The 16,707-nt window shown below is 51.3% G+C and overlaps 1 protein-coding gene across 1 annotated transcript in view; it reads right to left on the minus strand.

Annotated features, from left to right (window-relative positions):
- Positions 1-16,707, minus strand: part of Ptprn2 (protein tyrosine phosphatase receptor type N2) — a 631,370-nt gene that overhangs the window by 354,732 nt on the left and 259,931 nt on the right. The window contains exon 11 of the mRNA XM_048785405.1: positions 3,620-3,699. Coding sequence (XP_048641362.1) covers positions 3,620-3,699 — 80 coding nt within the window. The remainder of the gene's footprint in view (positions 1-3,619; positions 3,700-16,707) is intronic.

The raw sequence follows: 16,707 nt of genomic DNA on the forward strand, positions 1-16,707 counted from the left end.
GCAGTGCAGCAGGGCCTGCTGTACAGAGGGCGTCCACGCATTTCCAAGATCAGCATATGGGCTTCTACACCAAGCCCACAGGTCAGCAGAGAGCACTCCATGGAACAGAGACTTGACGGGTCCCGACCAGGTCCGCAGGTCAGCCCTCACACAGGGTTCGAGAGCAGGCTCCTCTCTCCATAGGTGACACAGTACACACCACAAACAGGAAGAGCAAGGCCACACTGGGAGACTGCTGAGCCACCATCCAGCTTCATGGAGGTGCTCGGCAGGAAGAAGTAGGAGATGGAGGTTGCCCCTGGGGAAGGAGAGCTTTGTGAAGAGCCGTGAGTTCCCTGAATAAGATGTCTGCTACCTGACATGACAGGGTGTCTGCAAACACAGGTCACAGAGCTTCATCAGATGAGCAGTTGGACTGCAATGAGAACAGAGGGAAGGACAGACCCTGGGCACAGGCAGCTCGGGCTGCTCAGAAAATGAGTCAGAATCACCACAGAGAGGCCAAGTGCCAAACACAGCCTCTTCAGAGCAGAAGGGCAACACCCACAGAGGCCGGACATTGCTCTGGAGGAGACAGAGCAGGGCTGGAAGGCGGTTGTTGGCAGCAAGTCACAGGAACCCACAGGTAACCCTGGGTCCTGCAGGACAGGAGGGATGCACGGGGGGACCTAAGGCCACCATGGGCCTCCAGGACAGGAGGGATGCACGGGGGGACCTAGGGTCACCATGGGCCTCCAGGACAGGAGGGATGCACGGGGGGACCTAGGGTCACCATGGGCCTCCAGGACAGGAGGGATGCACGGGGGGACCTAGGGTCACCATGGGCCTCCAGGACAGGAGGGATGCACGGGGGGACCTAGGGTCACCATGGGCCTCCAGGACAGGAGGGATGCACGGGGGGACCTAGGGTCACCATGGGCCTCCAGGACAGGAGGGATGCACGGGGGGACCACCAGGTCGCCGTGGGGCCACCAAAGCAAACACATGTTCTAAAAGATGGTTGACTACATTTTTTTTAAAGAAATAATGCAGTCATTGATGAGAAGTAAGCTATTTGAGAATAAACTCCCAGTAAGTTGAGTAAGAAAAGGCGCTTTCGTCTGGCCGGTGGGACTGAATGACTGGCCACAGGAGCACAAGTGACCACTAGCCTTCCACGTGCATTCTGCAGCGCAGGAGCGCTCCCTCAAGCAAGTCCTGCTTATTTCAACATCCTTAATTCCTTATGTTCATACCCAAGTTTGTTTATTAGGCAGAATTCCTGGAGAAGATTCACCTGGGACCAGGAGGAATGGCGAAGGCCACTGCACTTACCAAGCATAGATGACACATGGTGTCTGTACTCATGTGCCTGTTCATTAAGTTCTGCATCAGTTTGTGTACAGTTAGCTAAACAAATGCCCTTTAAATTCTACCACCAGGGCTATAGTCTCTCTTCATTAATAACAAAAGACATCCAGGCCATCCTGCCGTTAAGCCCCTCGGGGACCAAGCGCGGTCCCTGGTTCTTCAGGCAGCCCATAGTCTCCCTGTACCACAGCAGAAGGCTGCGCCAAGTTTGACCACAGACGATGCCATCTGTTCAGAGTGGGCCCACCCCAGCAGACGGCAGGCAGCCTGCAATGCACGGTGGGACTCCACCTCCCCTAGGAAATCCCAGGGGACTCCCCTGGAGCCCAGACTCCTCCCCGTCGCCTTCTACGTGGGACTGCCACTTAGTGAGCTGGCACCCACATTCCCTGAGCAGACGCCAGGTGCCCCCCCCACCCCACAGGCATCTGAACCTCAAGACTACAACGTCCTCAAGGCCTCAGGCTTATTTTTTAGAGTGCTTTCCTCATAGAGCTTCAAGCGCATTCTCAGTATTCAAAATAGGAAAAGAGCTTATTTTAAAAATTCTGCAAGTCTGTTAACATTTTGCATGGATTCAAGAAGTAAGACACATTACGGTTGTCACAGTTACAAGTCAGGGTAAATGTCCTGGAGCGAGTTAGCAAATGTAAGCACTTGGAGGCTGTCGACTGAAGATGCTTTTGGAATGACCAAGAAACCGGACTTCAAATAATCAACTTCGTTGCCCTGAGAGAGCAAGGAGAGAATAAAGGGCCACTGTCTGCACACATATTGTCACAGCTTTGAGGAGTGAAGAGGCACTGCATTCCAGCCTGTCAGCCATGACGTCCCCCGTCCTGCAGATCCAAGTTCAGACGGACTGCTTCCTGGAACGGGATGGACTGCAGCTGAGGGACAGAGTCCTGAGGACGGGCTGGTCCTCCGTGTGCCAAGACCCGCGTATGCTTAGGCATCACACGTGTGATCTAGATGCTCTCAAGGGGAGGAGGTCCTGGAGCCCCTGGGGTCCAAGCTATTAGAGCTGAAGTCTCTTCACTTCCAGGGGGCAGAGTGTCTAGAAAGACACCTCCTGACCCCCTTCCACGGGCACCAGGCGAAACTCCTCAGCTGTAGTGAGGGGCTTTGCCCTGCCAGGAGGGCCCAGCTCCAGATGCCGCACGACACAGATAGGTGTGCAACAGGCAGGAGCCAGCTCTCCGCAGACCTCAAGCCTGCCAGATGTTTGCAGTCCAGGGCAACGTAGCACAGAACCCTTCTGATCAAAACTCACTGGGGCCTCCCAAATCATCCCTGTCAGCATGGAGAGTTACTAAAGGCACAACGACATCCTGTGAGCCAACCAACAGCCACAGAACAGAAGAGACCAGCAGTTTCCTCCCTTGGGCAGGGCAGAGCAGCTCCACACACCTTGCCAGCCACAGCTGGACAGGACAGCCCGCAGCCAGGTCTGGGTTGGAGAGCTGAAGGCCCAGGCTCTGAGCGGGCACCACTCTCACTGCATTTCGCATTGAGCAGTCTCATAAAGCAGCCCATGCACTGAGGGACACCTGGGGCACACAGGCTCTGCTCTGCCTGGGACAGGGCAGCAGCCTGGCCTCTAGAGGGTTGCACGTTCCACCTCCAGAGGCCCTACTCCCGCACCCTCCCCTCCAGAGAGACCCCGGGCATCCTCTATGAGAACCGGCCCGGCTGAGGGCAGGACTCGGGACAGCACAAAGTCCATGAACCCTACCCGCACCATCCCTCCAGATGCTGGCAGAGAAGTGCCCCATTCTCCCCCAACAACAAACACCAGTCCCACGGCCAAGGCCACCCACGGGAAAGAGGTCTCAGAAATGCCCAGAAACGTGAGGTCCTAACAAGAGCCTGCCCAGTTGTCACCTGTGTTCTCTCAAACCCCAGAGCCCAGCCCGGCCTGTGCTCGCCAGCGATGGGGAGACCCAGAGCCAGTTTGCAGCTGGCACAGCACAGAAAGCCCATGCCGAGTCCTGTCTCTGTTCACACTGGGCCGCGGCGCACACCGACCCTCGCGTTTCCAGATCTCTCAAATGTCACACCGAGGTCTCTCTCTCCTGCCAGAAGCCAAGTGCACCCATCATGAAGCCTGAGCAATGAGGCTCAGGTGGCACTAGCCTGGATCCACCCTGACCCTGTTAGCCTCAGGCTCCGTGGCACAAGCCCGTGCACTGCTGCTCTGCACTGCCTGCCCTCTCCACCTCAATTGTAGTGGGTGCGTGCACACACCCGAGTGTGCGAATAGTCTTACCTGTGGCCTTCACGACATCTGCAGTTGTCACATTTTGGACATTGGTGCTCACTTTGAAAGTCACCGCTGGTCCCAGGACGCTGGAAGAAAACATTTAAGAAAGCAGGCATTACTGATCCACAGTGCTCATGGGCAGCCACCCAGAACCCCCCGACGAGCCGAGAACCGCCTCCAGCCGTGTGCTTCTAATGCCTTCTGCCACCGAGTTCTCGCTTGATGCTGAGACTGTTTCCATTCCCCGTGTCATCTCCTGAATGAAGCACATGCTGCCTGGAGTGTGCTCGAAGCACGAAACAGGCGTCCACCCAAAGGCCCACTCACTAGGGAAGCCCACCCACTCCTCCTCTGAAGCCTGCAGACACCTTACCCTAAGCTCTGTTCTCCTCCAGGGGACTGCAGACCCGTGCTCCTAGCCAGCTTGCTCAGGGTGCAAGCCCTCGGCAGGCAGAAGCTCTCACTGGGTGAGGCAGGTGATGACCACCCTGACGTCAGTGCTGGACTCCACAGGATGTCTTACTGAGCTCAGTCAGATCTGCCCTGAACGAGTGCCTTCCCTGAGGAGCAGGTCTGCTTCCACCCTTCTGGGCGCTTATGCCAGAAATATCCAGGGCTCCAGGTGCTACAAGACCCCTGGAGACATCTTCAGGTCTCGCCTCTCTTGGTCCCCACTGCTGCCATTCTACCCCAAGCCCCAACCCCCGAAAGGCAGAGCTGAGTAACCCCAGGGTCCAACTTTCCTGCCTGCAGGATCCGGGAGCCTCCCTGGAAGCTACACAGACGCTGACACTCACCAAGCCTGTCTCCTTGCCTCAACTGAGCTCCCGACGCCCCAGGGGAGCCTCCTGCGTCGGCTCCATTGCTAGGTGTGAGGGAACACAGTGCCCTCCCTGTGCACAGGCCAGAGCCAGTGTTCCCATTCGACAGCTTTCCAGCCAGTGACCTCCGCCTAGCTCGGAGAGCTGCCCTCTGTCCCCTTCCCACATTGCTCAGTTCTAACCTCCCTCCCTCCCTCCCTCCCTCCCTCAGGGAGAGCCCTGAAGGAGGGGATTCTCCCTTCTCCCAAAACCTTCCAGCAAGTAAAGTGAGTGCCAGAAATTTAGAACTTAAGCCGAACATGAGAGAGTTATTTTGTAGTGTTCTCTACTTCCCTGGTGGATAACCGGCTTGTCTAGAGCAGTGCAGTGGTCCCTACCAGGGCCACACAGGTAGCTGATGACACATTGGTCACCGACTGACTCAAGACACTTAAGCAGAGTGACTTCTCTTACCAGGAGAAAGTGCTGCTCACCATGAGAACCTCCCACACACCCTCCAAAAGGGTTCTAGGCACAACTAACGAGCCTCCTGAGGACAGGAGTGACATTTCTCAGACCTATGTGCTCCAAAGGATGACAAAGTCATCTGAAAGCATTTAAGACTCCCTTTATGGAGACGCCTGATTTCAGAAGGAAAAGAAGACTCAGGGAAAGCCCCTTGATCAGGGCCATGGGAAGTGAGGACAAGGCTGACCTCTCCCCATGGAGCTCACTGTCCACCTGAGGAGGAAAGCCCTAGGTCAGGGTGGGACCATGAGGAGGTGAGGGCAAGGCTGACCTCTTCACATGGACATCATGTGTGGACTCAACCCGTTTCAGGAGGGCTCTGTATTTGGACTGATCAGCACCTTCCTGTTCATTCATGTCTCTGACATGCCGAGCCCAGGTAGGTAGACAATGCCCACCAGAACTAGCCAAGAAGTCATGGAACCCATCTGGATTAATCCATGATGCCCAGCAAGGTGCCTGGGCTACAGCACCTCATGGCACGATCCTCCCTACCCCACTGCTGCTGCGTGGTGTTGGTGATGCCTGCGGAGTTCTTCTCTGGCATGTTTGTTTTTAGAGGTTCTGGTAAGCTTGCCAGCCCTGCCTCCGTGTTCTCAGCAGTAAATAACGCACGGGGCTGGCTCTGGTTTTCCTAATGAGAGTCCTGTGTGCAGTCACTCACGTGGGAACACTGTGCTGAGTGCCACCCTGCTTACCAGAATGCAGCACAGCAGCACAGGACAAGGCTGGAGGGCACTGAGATCCCACCAATTCAGCGCTGCCCATATCCTGCCCTCAGTCAGCTGTCCTGTCACTAGGCTCCGACACGTCCTGCCCACCCTAGCACCAGGCCCTGGGCCCCTATAACAGTGTGCATTGCCCCTTCAGGCCTTCTGGAACCAAGGAATCCACATACACGCCTCCCAGCAAGATGGCAGGACCCAGGTACTGCAGAACTCTGTGGGTCCACAGCCCGGCAGTGTGGATTCCAAACGCAGTAAAGATACATGTGGAAACATCTTCAAGAGTGCAAGAAGGGAATCTCACTTGACCTCGATGGCAAGGACTGGGCCAAAGCCAGCAAAGTCACTAGGAGCCCAGAACCCTCACTCAGAGCTCAGAAGCATGTTTATTCTCCCTCGTTTCTTTTCATGATCCCTGGACCTACTTCTAGGTCTATTTGTCTTCATTTTTAATAAACTTAAGTGCTTCTGATCTCAGGGTTGTTTGCAAATAGTTGGGATGGGTCAGGACAAGTAGTTTCCAGAGCCCCAAACAGGTGGCCAGGGGCCCTGACCTGCCGATGACCACAGGAAAGCACAGGCTGACCCTGAGGGGAGAGTGTCTCCCATCTGAAATGTCAGGCCGGGCCTTTGCTTCACCCCGTCCCAGGAGCCAAGGCTCACAGGCTGACCAGGATGGATGCCCTGAATGCCTTGCCCCTCCGTGCTGCTAGATTTACTGCCTGTTAAGGAAGGAAGACAGGAGGGTGGTGGGAGACGTCTCCTTTACCCATCTGCAAGTGCAGTCCTTGCAGGCAGAGGAACTGCCCTTCGCGGGTGTCAATGCTACTGCTGAGGTCCTGCTACTCCCTTAGCGCTGCCTCAGCCACGAGCTCCTCTCTTCTCTCTTCACAGGCATCTGCAACACACTGCAGATGGCCTCCTCTGGGAGCGCAGACCGGCTCCAGGTCGGTGGCTGTGGGGAGGCTCTCTCCATTACAGCCCATGCCAGCCAGCCAAGGACCACTGTAGAGGGAGCCCACAGAGCACAATCAGGAGGGCCCGGCTGTGGCTCTGCATGCGTGCCTGCCCAGCCAGCCAAGGACCACTGTAGAGGGAGCCCACAGAGCACAATCAGGAGGGCCCGGCTGTGGCTCTGCATGCGTGCCTGCCCAGCCAGCCAAGGACCACTGTAGAGGGAGCCCACAGAGCACAATCAGGAGGGCCCGGCTGTGGCTCTGCATGCGTGCCTGCCCAGCCAGCCAAGCGGCCCTGCTGGCCGTTTCTTGCAGTACTCCTTCGGGCATGTCCCTGCCTTCCCAGCCACCCCAGTCCATGGAAAGCTGCCCCAGGAGCACCTGCCCCAAGGGAGGAGAAGCCCAGAGGCTGTGGGGAGGCCAGCCCAGGTCTGCTCTGGGGGCCAGTGAGAACCAGCCACCACAATGCTGGAGGGCGTGCAGCATCAGGCCTGGCCCTGAGGAGTGGGCCCCCACAAGAAAATCCCAAACATGTCCATTTACAATACCTTCAACCAGACAAGTGACCGCAACACTGTTTCTATTAAGGGGCATCTGGCACCTCCACAGTGCAGCCTGAAGTGCTCCAGGGTCACCTTACAGCAGGGCTTCTGGGCTGGTTAGGAAGGGTCAGCCAGACCTCCAAGGTCCGATGATGAGCTCTCCAATGGACCCTGGGCAAACCCACCCTAGAGATGGTCACCTCCAGCGGGCTGCAGGAGTAAACAGCAGGCTGCCACGGAAAACACGCAGGCCGCCACGGAAAACACGCAGGCCGCAGCGGGTCAGCAGAGGCAAGTTTGTGGCAACTCCCCACAGGGAGGGCGTTGGACCCAAGGCGCACCCTGCCACTCACCCCAGCCTATGAGGAGTCAGCAGAGTCTGGAACTCCAACAGGTGATCTTGGGCAGCTTGGAGCTCACGAGGCCTCTCCTGGCTTCCCCAAACCACTAATTAGACAAGTGCCATCAGCTCAGTGCATAAACGACCTCCAAGCCTGAGAAACCCCAGCCCTAGGCTGCACCTGCCCCTAGCCTCAAGGGGCCTGTGGCCAGGCAACTCAAGTTATCCATCTTGCTAGTGAAAAATCGGCCCAAACTGCAGGCCACTCTCCCGTCACATGAGACACTGGTGGGCTGTACTTGATCCCTCGCAGAACACCCTTCACATGCTACAGGGCTTCTCAGGAGGTAGAAAAACAGCCCAACTTTCTAGGGACAAGAGCCGCGGTCTCCAGCTGCTGCCCAGGGCATACCTCCTCACTCTCCAGAAGAGAAACAGCTCAAAGACACTGCATCACCAGGCTGGCCACCCCAACATCCAGGCCTGCTGGGCTCTACACCCTGGGTGTACTGAGGACCAGGCAATAGCGTTTCTCATCTCCCTAGGGCACCAGAGAGAGGCAGCCGGCACTGACCTCACCTCAGCGCGAGCCTCTGAAACGTTCAGTGAGGCTCCTAGAAGGCGGCCATGGCCAACAGCACAGCGGTGGGCTGCATGTGCTTTTGGGCACTGACACTATAGCCTATTAGGGACAGGTGGCTGAGAGGTGTTTCCTGATAGTGAGGAGAAGCCACTCGAGTCCCATGCTGGGGGAGAAGGGAGACAGCGGAGGCAGGGACTGCTGTGGGCCCACCTGCCCAGAGCCCTGAGCATCGCTCTGGCTATTGCTAGTGGCTGCAGCAGTGTGCCCCCAGCAGTCATTTCGGGGGGACGTTTGCAAAGCACCTGCTCCTGACCTAGGACTAGAGGAGCTTCACAGGTGGGGCATCATGCCCAGCGCCATCAGCACCTGGCTCTGGAATGGGCTCTTAAGAACCTCCTCATCCCTTTGCCAGCATCTGCGGTCTCAAGACCTGGTAAACCCACACCCTCTGCACCCAGAAGCCCCTGCTGCTTCACACAAGCTGCCCCGCGGGGCCCTGCTGGCGGGGCATGTGTGCTGGGACCCCATGGGAATCCTGACACCTCCCTGTGACTTGCTGAGAGAGGAGAGGGATAGGACTGGGCCTTCCTCGGGCCCTGACACCCGCCATCATCCCAGGGCTGGGGCAGAGATCACCTCGCCGGCAGCAGCTCCACCAGCGCACTGGGAGGGTGGGTCTCACATGGGCCGAGCAACTTCTGAACAGAAAAGAGGAAACGCTGCAGAGTCGGAAATGCTCAGGTGACAGAGGATAGCGCATGAGGCTCTGCAGGGCCCAGAAGGGGAAGCTACCTGACCCTGCCAGCCCCACTGCCACCCACCCCTCCTGTGGGCAGGGGCTGTGAGGGCTCTGCCTGCACAGGGCCTCCTGGGCCGCCCTTCCTCCTCACTGCCAGAGCTGCTGCCGGACACAGACCATGCTGCTTTCGAGAACTGGGAGGCCCAGCTGGCTTTCTTTGTGGGTCCTCACTCCAACACCCACCCTGACTCCTTGGGAAACGCCAGAGACTTCCCCGGGCAGGTCCCGTCTGTGCAGCCTCGGCACTGGGCAGGCCCTGCCCGTGTGCTCACAGACTACAGCTTGCCAGAGGGCTACGGACCTCTCGGGATCAAGGGTGTTGTCTCCCAGGCGCCAAGTGTCCCCTGGGGGGCAACCCTGCCACAGAGAAGCGTGCTCTAGGCTCCTCCCTGTGCTGCCTTGGCTCCCAGGAGTGTCAGGAGGGGCTGCGGTTTGGAGACACTCACAACTTCTTGGTCCAGATACAGCTGGTGAGCGGAGCAGGTGGAGGGAGAATCCACTGCACGTGACACTCTGCTCATCTCCCTTGTGCCACTCTTAGTCTCATCCCACTTCAAGGGCAAAGATCGTCTTCTCCAGGGCCCCTCTGCATTGGAGTTGAGGAAAGCCACCCGAGACGGTGTCCCAAGAAAGGTTGGTGCCCTGCTGGCCCTGGGCTGGTCAGTGGAGAGGCGCCCCACCTCTGGCTGTCAGCAGCGCTTCTGGTCTCAGGTGCTGGTGCAAAGTGTGGTTTGTGCTGAGCTCGGCTTCCTTCTGTGCCATCTCCAGGGGCTCATGACAGCCTGCCTTCCCATGTACTGTCATGGCTTCTGAGGGGCAGTGGGACTCATAAGCAAGCCCCAGAGCTTTGCTTGCTCTCAGGGCCAGTCCTGCTACCACAGGATGTGCACCCGCATGCCCATGCATCCTCCTGGAAGAGCGTCCAGCCCAGGGCCTTCTTGGGACCAGGCTCGCCTCTCCCCACTGGAGCTCAGTCATCAGCAAACATGTCACTGCTCTTCTCCTTACACCCCATAGCCAGGTCCAGGCTGTGCCTTGGCACAGACCTGAAAAGGAATGCTGATGGGCACAGCCAGCAGACCTTGGGGACCTGGGACCTTAATCCCATGAGCCACTTCACGTGCAAAACACATCTGTTCTGTGGCACAGCCCTTCCCTCACCATCTGCACACACTGCTGCCTGATCCTGGCACCCAGAAAAAGGCCCAGTCTGAACGGACACCCAGCCTAAAGGTGCCACGGTGCATGGGCACCCTAGAGCCTGCAGAGCGGCTCCCACCAAGCTGCATGATTGTCAGGCCTCTCCTCCCAGGACGCATGTGCCCTGGCATCCACTATGGCCTCAACTGAGCATCTGCTGCGGGATGGGGGACAGTGACAAGAGTGAAGTCTGAGCACCGGCAACCACCCTGCCCAGCGCCAGGCAGTCTACTTGTCTTTACCATGTCACTTAGCTTTCTAGTTCTTCATCAAACTGGGGGAAGTGGGATAAAGTGCATCTCCATAAGCTGGACTCCTCAGGAAATAGTATGACAGAGACGTCTGAGCCTCGTGAAGCCTCTAAGAAGCAGGTTCGGCACCTAATACCAGAGCTCACAGGGGAGACGAGTTGGAGAAAGTTGTTACTGATAGAGCACAAGAGACTCCAATTCTACAAAGCTGAAGAAGCCCCGTAATGCAAAGAACCAGAGTCCCCAGGAGGAAGAGATCACTGAGCAGACATGGAGAGCAGGCCCCTTGCCTGTGAGCAACTGTCTAGGCCGACTTAGGACAGCTGCGGGTCTCATTGCTGCACTTCCAGATTTCCATTCGGGTTCAGCTAATGATAACTGAAAACACTGCAGTCCCTTCTCACTACCCTGATGGCCAGGCTCTGTGGGGGCAGCGAGTACTGACAAAGCCACTGATCTGGAGACACGGCCACGTTCCCACCAGCACAGCTGTGGGACTTTCCCGTCATCTGGGCGACATGCAGCCTTGTTTTATGCAGGTTTCTACTCAGACAGCTGGATCACAGCCACTGAGCTGTTCCTGCTGAACCGGGCCAAGCGCTGGAACTCAGTGAGATGAGAAAACACATCTGACATACGTTTTCTCCAAAAGGCTTGCCACAGCCTCGTGGCACTTGAAATGCAGAAGTTGCCTGGGCACTTTGCCTAGGGCCATTTTGAACAGGAAAATCACCAGCAAAAAGCATGAAAATGAGAAATAGAAAGTCCAGTGGCGCATTTTCAGAATATTGAAATGGCTACCAAACTGTAGCCATGTTAACTACAGTCCTTCTCCTTGCCCTCCCCAATTTAAAATTAACCAATTGAGTAGAATGTTTCCCTGACTTCTCCTATCAGAGCAGAGGACAGTGCTGTGCTGGGGATTAAAGAAGCAGACTGCTTGCCCAAGTGTGCCTGCTTGCCACACTTTGTGCGCACACTTTTGCAGTCAGTTTGCCCTGTTGAGCTACTCCCAAGCATGAGTTTGGTTCCTTGAGGCACCTGGTATTTCTAACGATCCTGGTATTGCCTAAGGGGTTGTGGGGACTCCTGCTCAGAGACACGCCCTACTGCTTTGCTCTGGTGGCTTGGAGTACAGGAGGAAACCTGATGCCCTGAGGGAAACAAGGACCCAAAGACTCTATGAAAGGCTCTGTTTGCATTTTTAAAGGTTTAAATTTGAGAGTTCTTTTGCCTATTGCCTATAGAGATTTAATATCTGGTAAAGAGCTACCAAATATCTGTTTCCTGTCTGTTTCACGTATACCTGTGCATATCTGTGTATTGTATCTCATATCTATATATATTCTTGTGTATATTTTGTACATAGTAATGGATTTGGCTTATAGATAGGAGATCCAAGATGTCAGGCCAGAGGGAAGCAGCATTCTATGTCACTCCATGACCTGGGACTCAAGTAGTGAGAATACTGCTTCTCTATGAGGATATTCCTGCTCCCACACAGGAATCACAGTCACTGGGCCCGTCTGGGATTCCAGCCTCAGTGTCAGAGTACGTCTCCCAACTACTCGCCACGCAGGACCACGGGGGGACCATCAGCACTCAGGCACAACTTTCGGCCATCAACCCGAGCAGAAATCATGGACACCATTCCCACGCAGGACACCGGCAGCTTCCCACGCGCAGGAACTCCAGCCGTCACTCCCATGTGGACTTCCATCTACCAACACGGGAATCCCCCAGTTGCCGCATCTTGGGACTCTACACCAGCAGAGATGGTCCTCAGGCGCAATGTCCTACCTGCGCCTGAGAACTTCACACAGGTTCTGAAGTCAGCTGACAGCCACACACTACATGACACAGAGCTCGTCTCTGAACTCACTAATGCCATCACCCGGTTCCCCCACCCGACCCGACACTCGATCATTGAAAGCAGGCGCCACCATCTTGGGTCACCTTCATCACCATCTTCAGTGGGGGCAACTCCCAGTTTGGAACTCCAGCTGGCCAGGTACCTAGTTTCTAACTCCCCTGTCTCCCCAGCAGCCGCTCACCTGGCCGAGTGACACCCTCGTTACCTTCACCATCCTGAGGGCACAGACACCAGCTAACGACAGACGACCCCACCTACTGGATGGGAAGGGATGCAGGAAAGATTCTGATCTCCAACAAAACAGGCCCTGCTTCTTCCTTCAAGATTTTCCCCTCTCCCTCCCTACTCTCCTGCCCTCACCTCCCCAACATATGTGAAACCAAGTACTCTGCATGAATTAGGATTTTGCGGACTGCGACGTCTGAATAGCACATCACAGTTGTGTTGTGTATTCTTTTTCCCATCAGTTTCTACTACTTTAACATTTTTAAATTTTTCTTAGTATATGTGTGTTTGTTTTATGTACTCTACTGTCTTCCCACTTATTTGTCTACCCAAAATTACTTCCTCTCGCTTCTCCTGCTGCTAATCTTCCCCTTTAGACTTCTCTTTCACACTTCCTAAGACATAACAACTCTATATCCTCACCTCCTGCCTCCTCAGCATATCATCCTACTCCTCACCCCCAGTTCTTAGTCCATCATCAGAAACTGTAAACCCTTTTACAAACCTACTGAGTGTATTGTAGATGATAACTGTACTCATAATTTCTATACATTGTGACCAAACTGTAAAGGTCTTAAAAGCAAACATTTGATTTTAGGGTGTATCCCGTTTATACTGGGGTCTGTTAACATTGTCTTTCACCTTAAAGGACAGGTACTGGATCCCTGCAGGGGCACTGTAAGCCTATAGTGTAAAAACAGTAACACCTCAGATCCACAGCACTAGAGGGGGAGACACACAAGCAACATGAAAAGACAAGGGGAGAAAGTGCCCCAAACAAACCAAGACACCACATTATTAGAATCCACGGCCAGCACAGAAGGAGAAATTACAGAGAAGGAGTTCAGGAGGTACACAATTAAATGTTCTGCGAATTAAAGGACGATATAAGAGAGCAGATACAGGCAGGAAAAGATCATTTTGACGAAGAGCTACATAAACAAATATAAAAAGCAAAAGATTACTTTAACAGGGAGATAGAGGTTCTTAAAAAAACCCACGGAAATCCTTGAAATGAATGAAAGAAACTGAATTAAGAGTTTAATGAAAGCATCACCAACAGATTAGACCTCTTGGAAGACAGGACCTCAGACAATGATGACAAAATACACAATCTTGAAAAGAACTTAGACCACACAGTGAAAATGGTAAGAACCACGAGCAGAACATTCGAGAAATATGGGACAGCCTAAAAAGACCAGATTTAAGAGTCACTGGGCTAGAGGAAGACATAGAGGTCCACACCAAAGGAATAAGCAACCTATTCAGTGAAATAATATCAGAAACTTTTCCAAACATGAAGAATGAATTGGAAAGCCAAATTCAAGAGGCTCACAGGACACCAAATGCACCAAATCACAACAGATCCACGCAGAGGCACATTATAAAGAAAATGCCTCACATACAGAATAAGGAGAGAATATTAAAAGCCACAAGGAAAAGGAACCAGATTTCATATGGGGGGGAACCAATTAGAACATGTGCAGATTATTAAACCCAGACCCTGTAACTAGAAGATCCTAGAATAGCATATATCAAAGTCTAAAAGAAAGTGGAAGCCAAGCAATGTATATATTTTCTTATATCCAAGAAAATTAAGCTTTAGATTTGACGATGAAATAAAAACCTTCCATGATAAACAAAAGTTGAAAGAATTTACAACTCAAAAGCCTGTACTGCAGAACATCCTCAGCTAAATATTGCACGAAGAGGAATTAAAAACAACAATGAAAATCAGCAAAGGGAGGTATTACACTAAAGGAAAAACTAATCAATGGAGAAACCAAGTCAAGTTAAATACCAAAAATAAATAAAATAGCTGGGAATACAAATCATGTCTCAATAATAACCTGAATGCTTATGGCCTAAACTCACCAATCAAAATACAGAGACTGGCAGATTGGATTAAAAAAAGACTCAACAATATGCTGCCTCCAAGAGACTCAAGGTGAAGGGTTGGGAAAAATCATACCACTCACATGGACTGCAGAAGCCAACAGGGGTTTCCATCCTCATATCAAATAAAGTAGACTTCAAGCCAAAGTTGATTAAAAGAGATAAAGAGGATATTTCATACTGCTTAAGGGAACCATTCATCAACAAGACATAACAATTATAAATTTATATGCCCCAAACAATGGAGCATTAACATTCATCAAACAAGCTCAAGTTCAAGAGTCAAATGGGCCACACACAGTAATTCTGGGTGACTTTAACACACCTCTTTTACCACTGCATAGACCGTCCAAACAAAAGCTGAACAAAGAAACTGTAGGACTCAATAATACAATCAATAACTTAGACTTAACTGACATATAAAGAATATTTCATCCATCAATGAGCAAATACATGTTCTTCTTAGCAGCACATGGATCCTTCTCTAAAATAGACCATACGTTATGCCACAAAGCAACTCTTAGCAAAGACAAAAACCTAGAGTTACTATGCTTCATTCTATCAGATCATAATGGAATGAAATTAGAAATCAATGATAAAATAAAAAATAAAAGCTACTCCAACACCTGGAGACTAAATAATATGCTCCTGAATGAACAATGGGTTGCAAAAGACATCAAGGAGGAGATTAAAAAAATCTTCCTAGAGGTAAATGAGAACATTGATACAACATATCAAAATCTCTGGGAACTATGAAGGCAGTACTAAGAGGAAAGTTCACTGCATGGAGTTCAGTCCTTGAAAGAAGAAAAAGTCAACAAATAAATGACTTAATGTTACATCTCAAAGCCCTAGAAAAATAACAACAAATCAACACCAAAAGCAGTAGAAGACAGGAAATAATTAAAATCAGAGCTCAAGTCAATGAAACTGAAACAAAAGAAACAACTGAAAAAATTGGCAAAACAAAAAGTTGGTTCTTTGAGAAAACAAATAAAATTGACAAACCCTTAGCCATGCTAATGAGGAGAATGGGAGAGAAAACTCAAATCACTAACACACATGATGAAAAAGGAAATATCACAACAGACACTACAGAAATACAGGAGATAATTAGAAATTATTTTGAAGACTTGTAATACAATAGAAAATATCAAAGGCATTGACAAATTTCTAGAGTCATGTGATTTGCTCAAATTGAATATGGATGATATACAAAATTTAAACAGATCCATTTCAAGTGATTAAACAGAAGACACATCAGAAGCCTACCAACCAAGAAAAGCCCAGGACCAGATGGACACACAGCTGAGTTCTACAAGACCTTTAATGAAGAACTAATACAAATACTCTTCAAATTCTTTCATGAAACAGAAGAGGGAGCACTTCCAAACTCATTCTGTGAGGCCAACACCACCCTGATTCCAAAACCAGGCAAAGACACATCAAAGAAAGAAAACTCCAGACTAATATCTCTAATGACCATAGATGCAAATATTCCCAATAAAATTCTGGCAAATCAAAATAAAAACACATATCAAAAAGAGTGCACCCCAATCAAATGGGGTTCATCCCAGGGATACAAGTTTTATTCAACATACAGAAATCAATAAATGTGATTCACCACATAAATAGACTTAAAGATAAGAACCATATGATCATCTCAATAGATGCAAAAAATCATGGGAATATTTGATGTATTTGATGAACTCTAGATAGGGCAAAGGGGTGGGAGGGGAAGGAAGGGGTTATGGGGGTAGGAAAGACGGTGGAATGAGATGGACATCACTATCCTAAGTCCATGTATGAAGACACAAATGGTGTGAATATGCTTTGAATACAACCAGAGATATGAAAAATTGTGCTCTCTATGTGTGATATGAATTGCAATGCATTCTGCTGTCATATAGAATAAATTAGAATAAAAATTTTAAAAATAAATAAATAAAAAGAATTGGCTTATAGATAAATGAGTACTTATAAATATAAGGGATATATCCAAATGCCTTTCAGTTTGTGTAAATTATTATTATTATTTTTTTTAATTTATTTTTTTAAATTTTTATTGTTGGTTGTTCAAAACATTACATAGTTCTTGATATATCATATTTCACACTTTGATTCAAGTGGATTATGAACTCCCATTTTTACCCTGTATACAGATTGCAGAATCACATCAGTTACACATCCATTGATTTACATATTGCCATACTAGTGTCTGTTGTGTTCTGCTGCCTTTCCTATCCTCTACTATCCCCCCTCCCCTCCCCTCCCCTCCCCTCTTCTCTCTCTACCCCCTCTACTGTCATTCATTTCTCCCCCTTGTATTATTTTTCCCTTTCCCCTCACTTCCTCTTGTATGTACTTTTGTATAAC

The sequence above is a fragment of the Marmota marmota genome, unplaced genomic scaffold (genome assembly GCF_001458135.2).
Source record: "Marmota marmota marmota unplaced genomic scaffold, marMar, whole genome shotgun sequence".
Taxonomy (NCBI): Eukaryota; Metazoa; Chordata; class Mammalia; order Rodentia; family Sciuridae; genus Marmota; species Marmota marmota.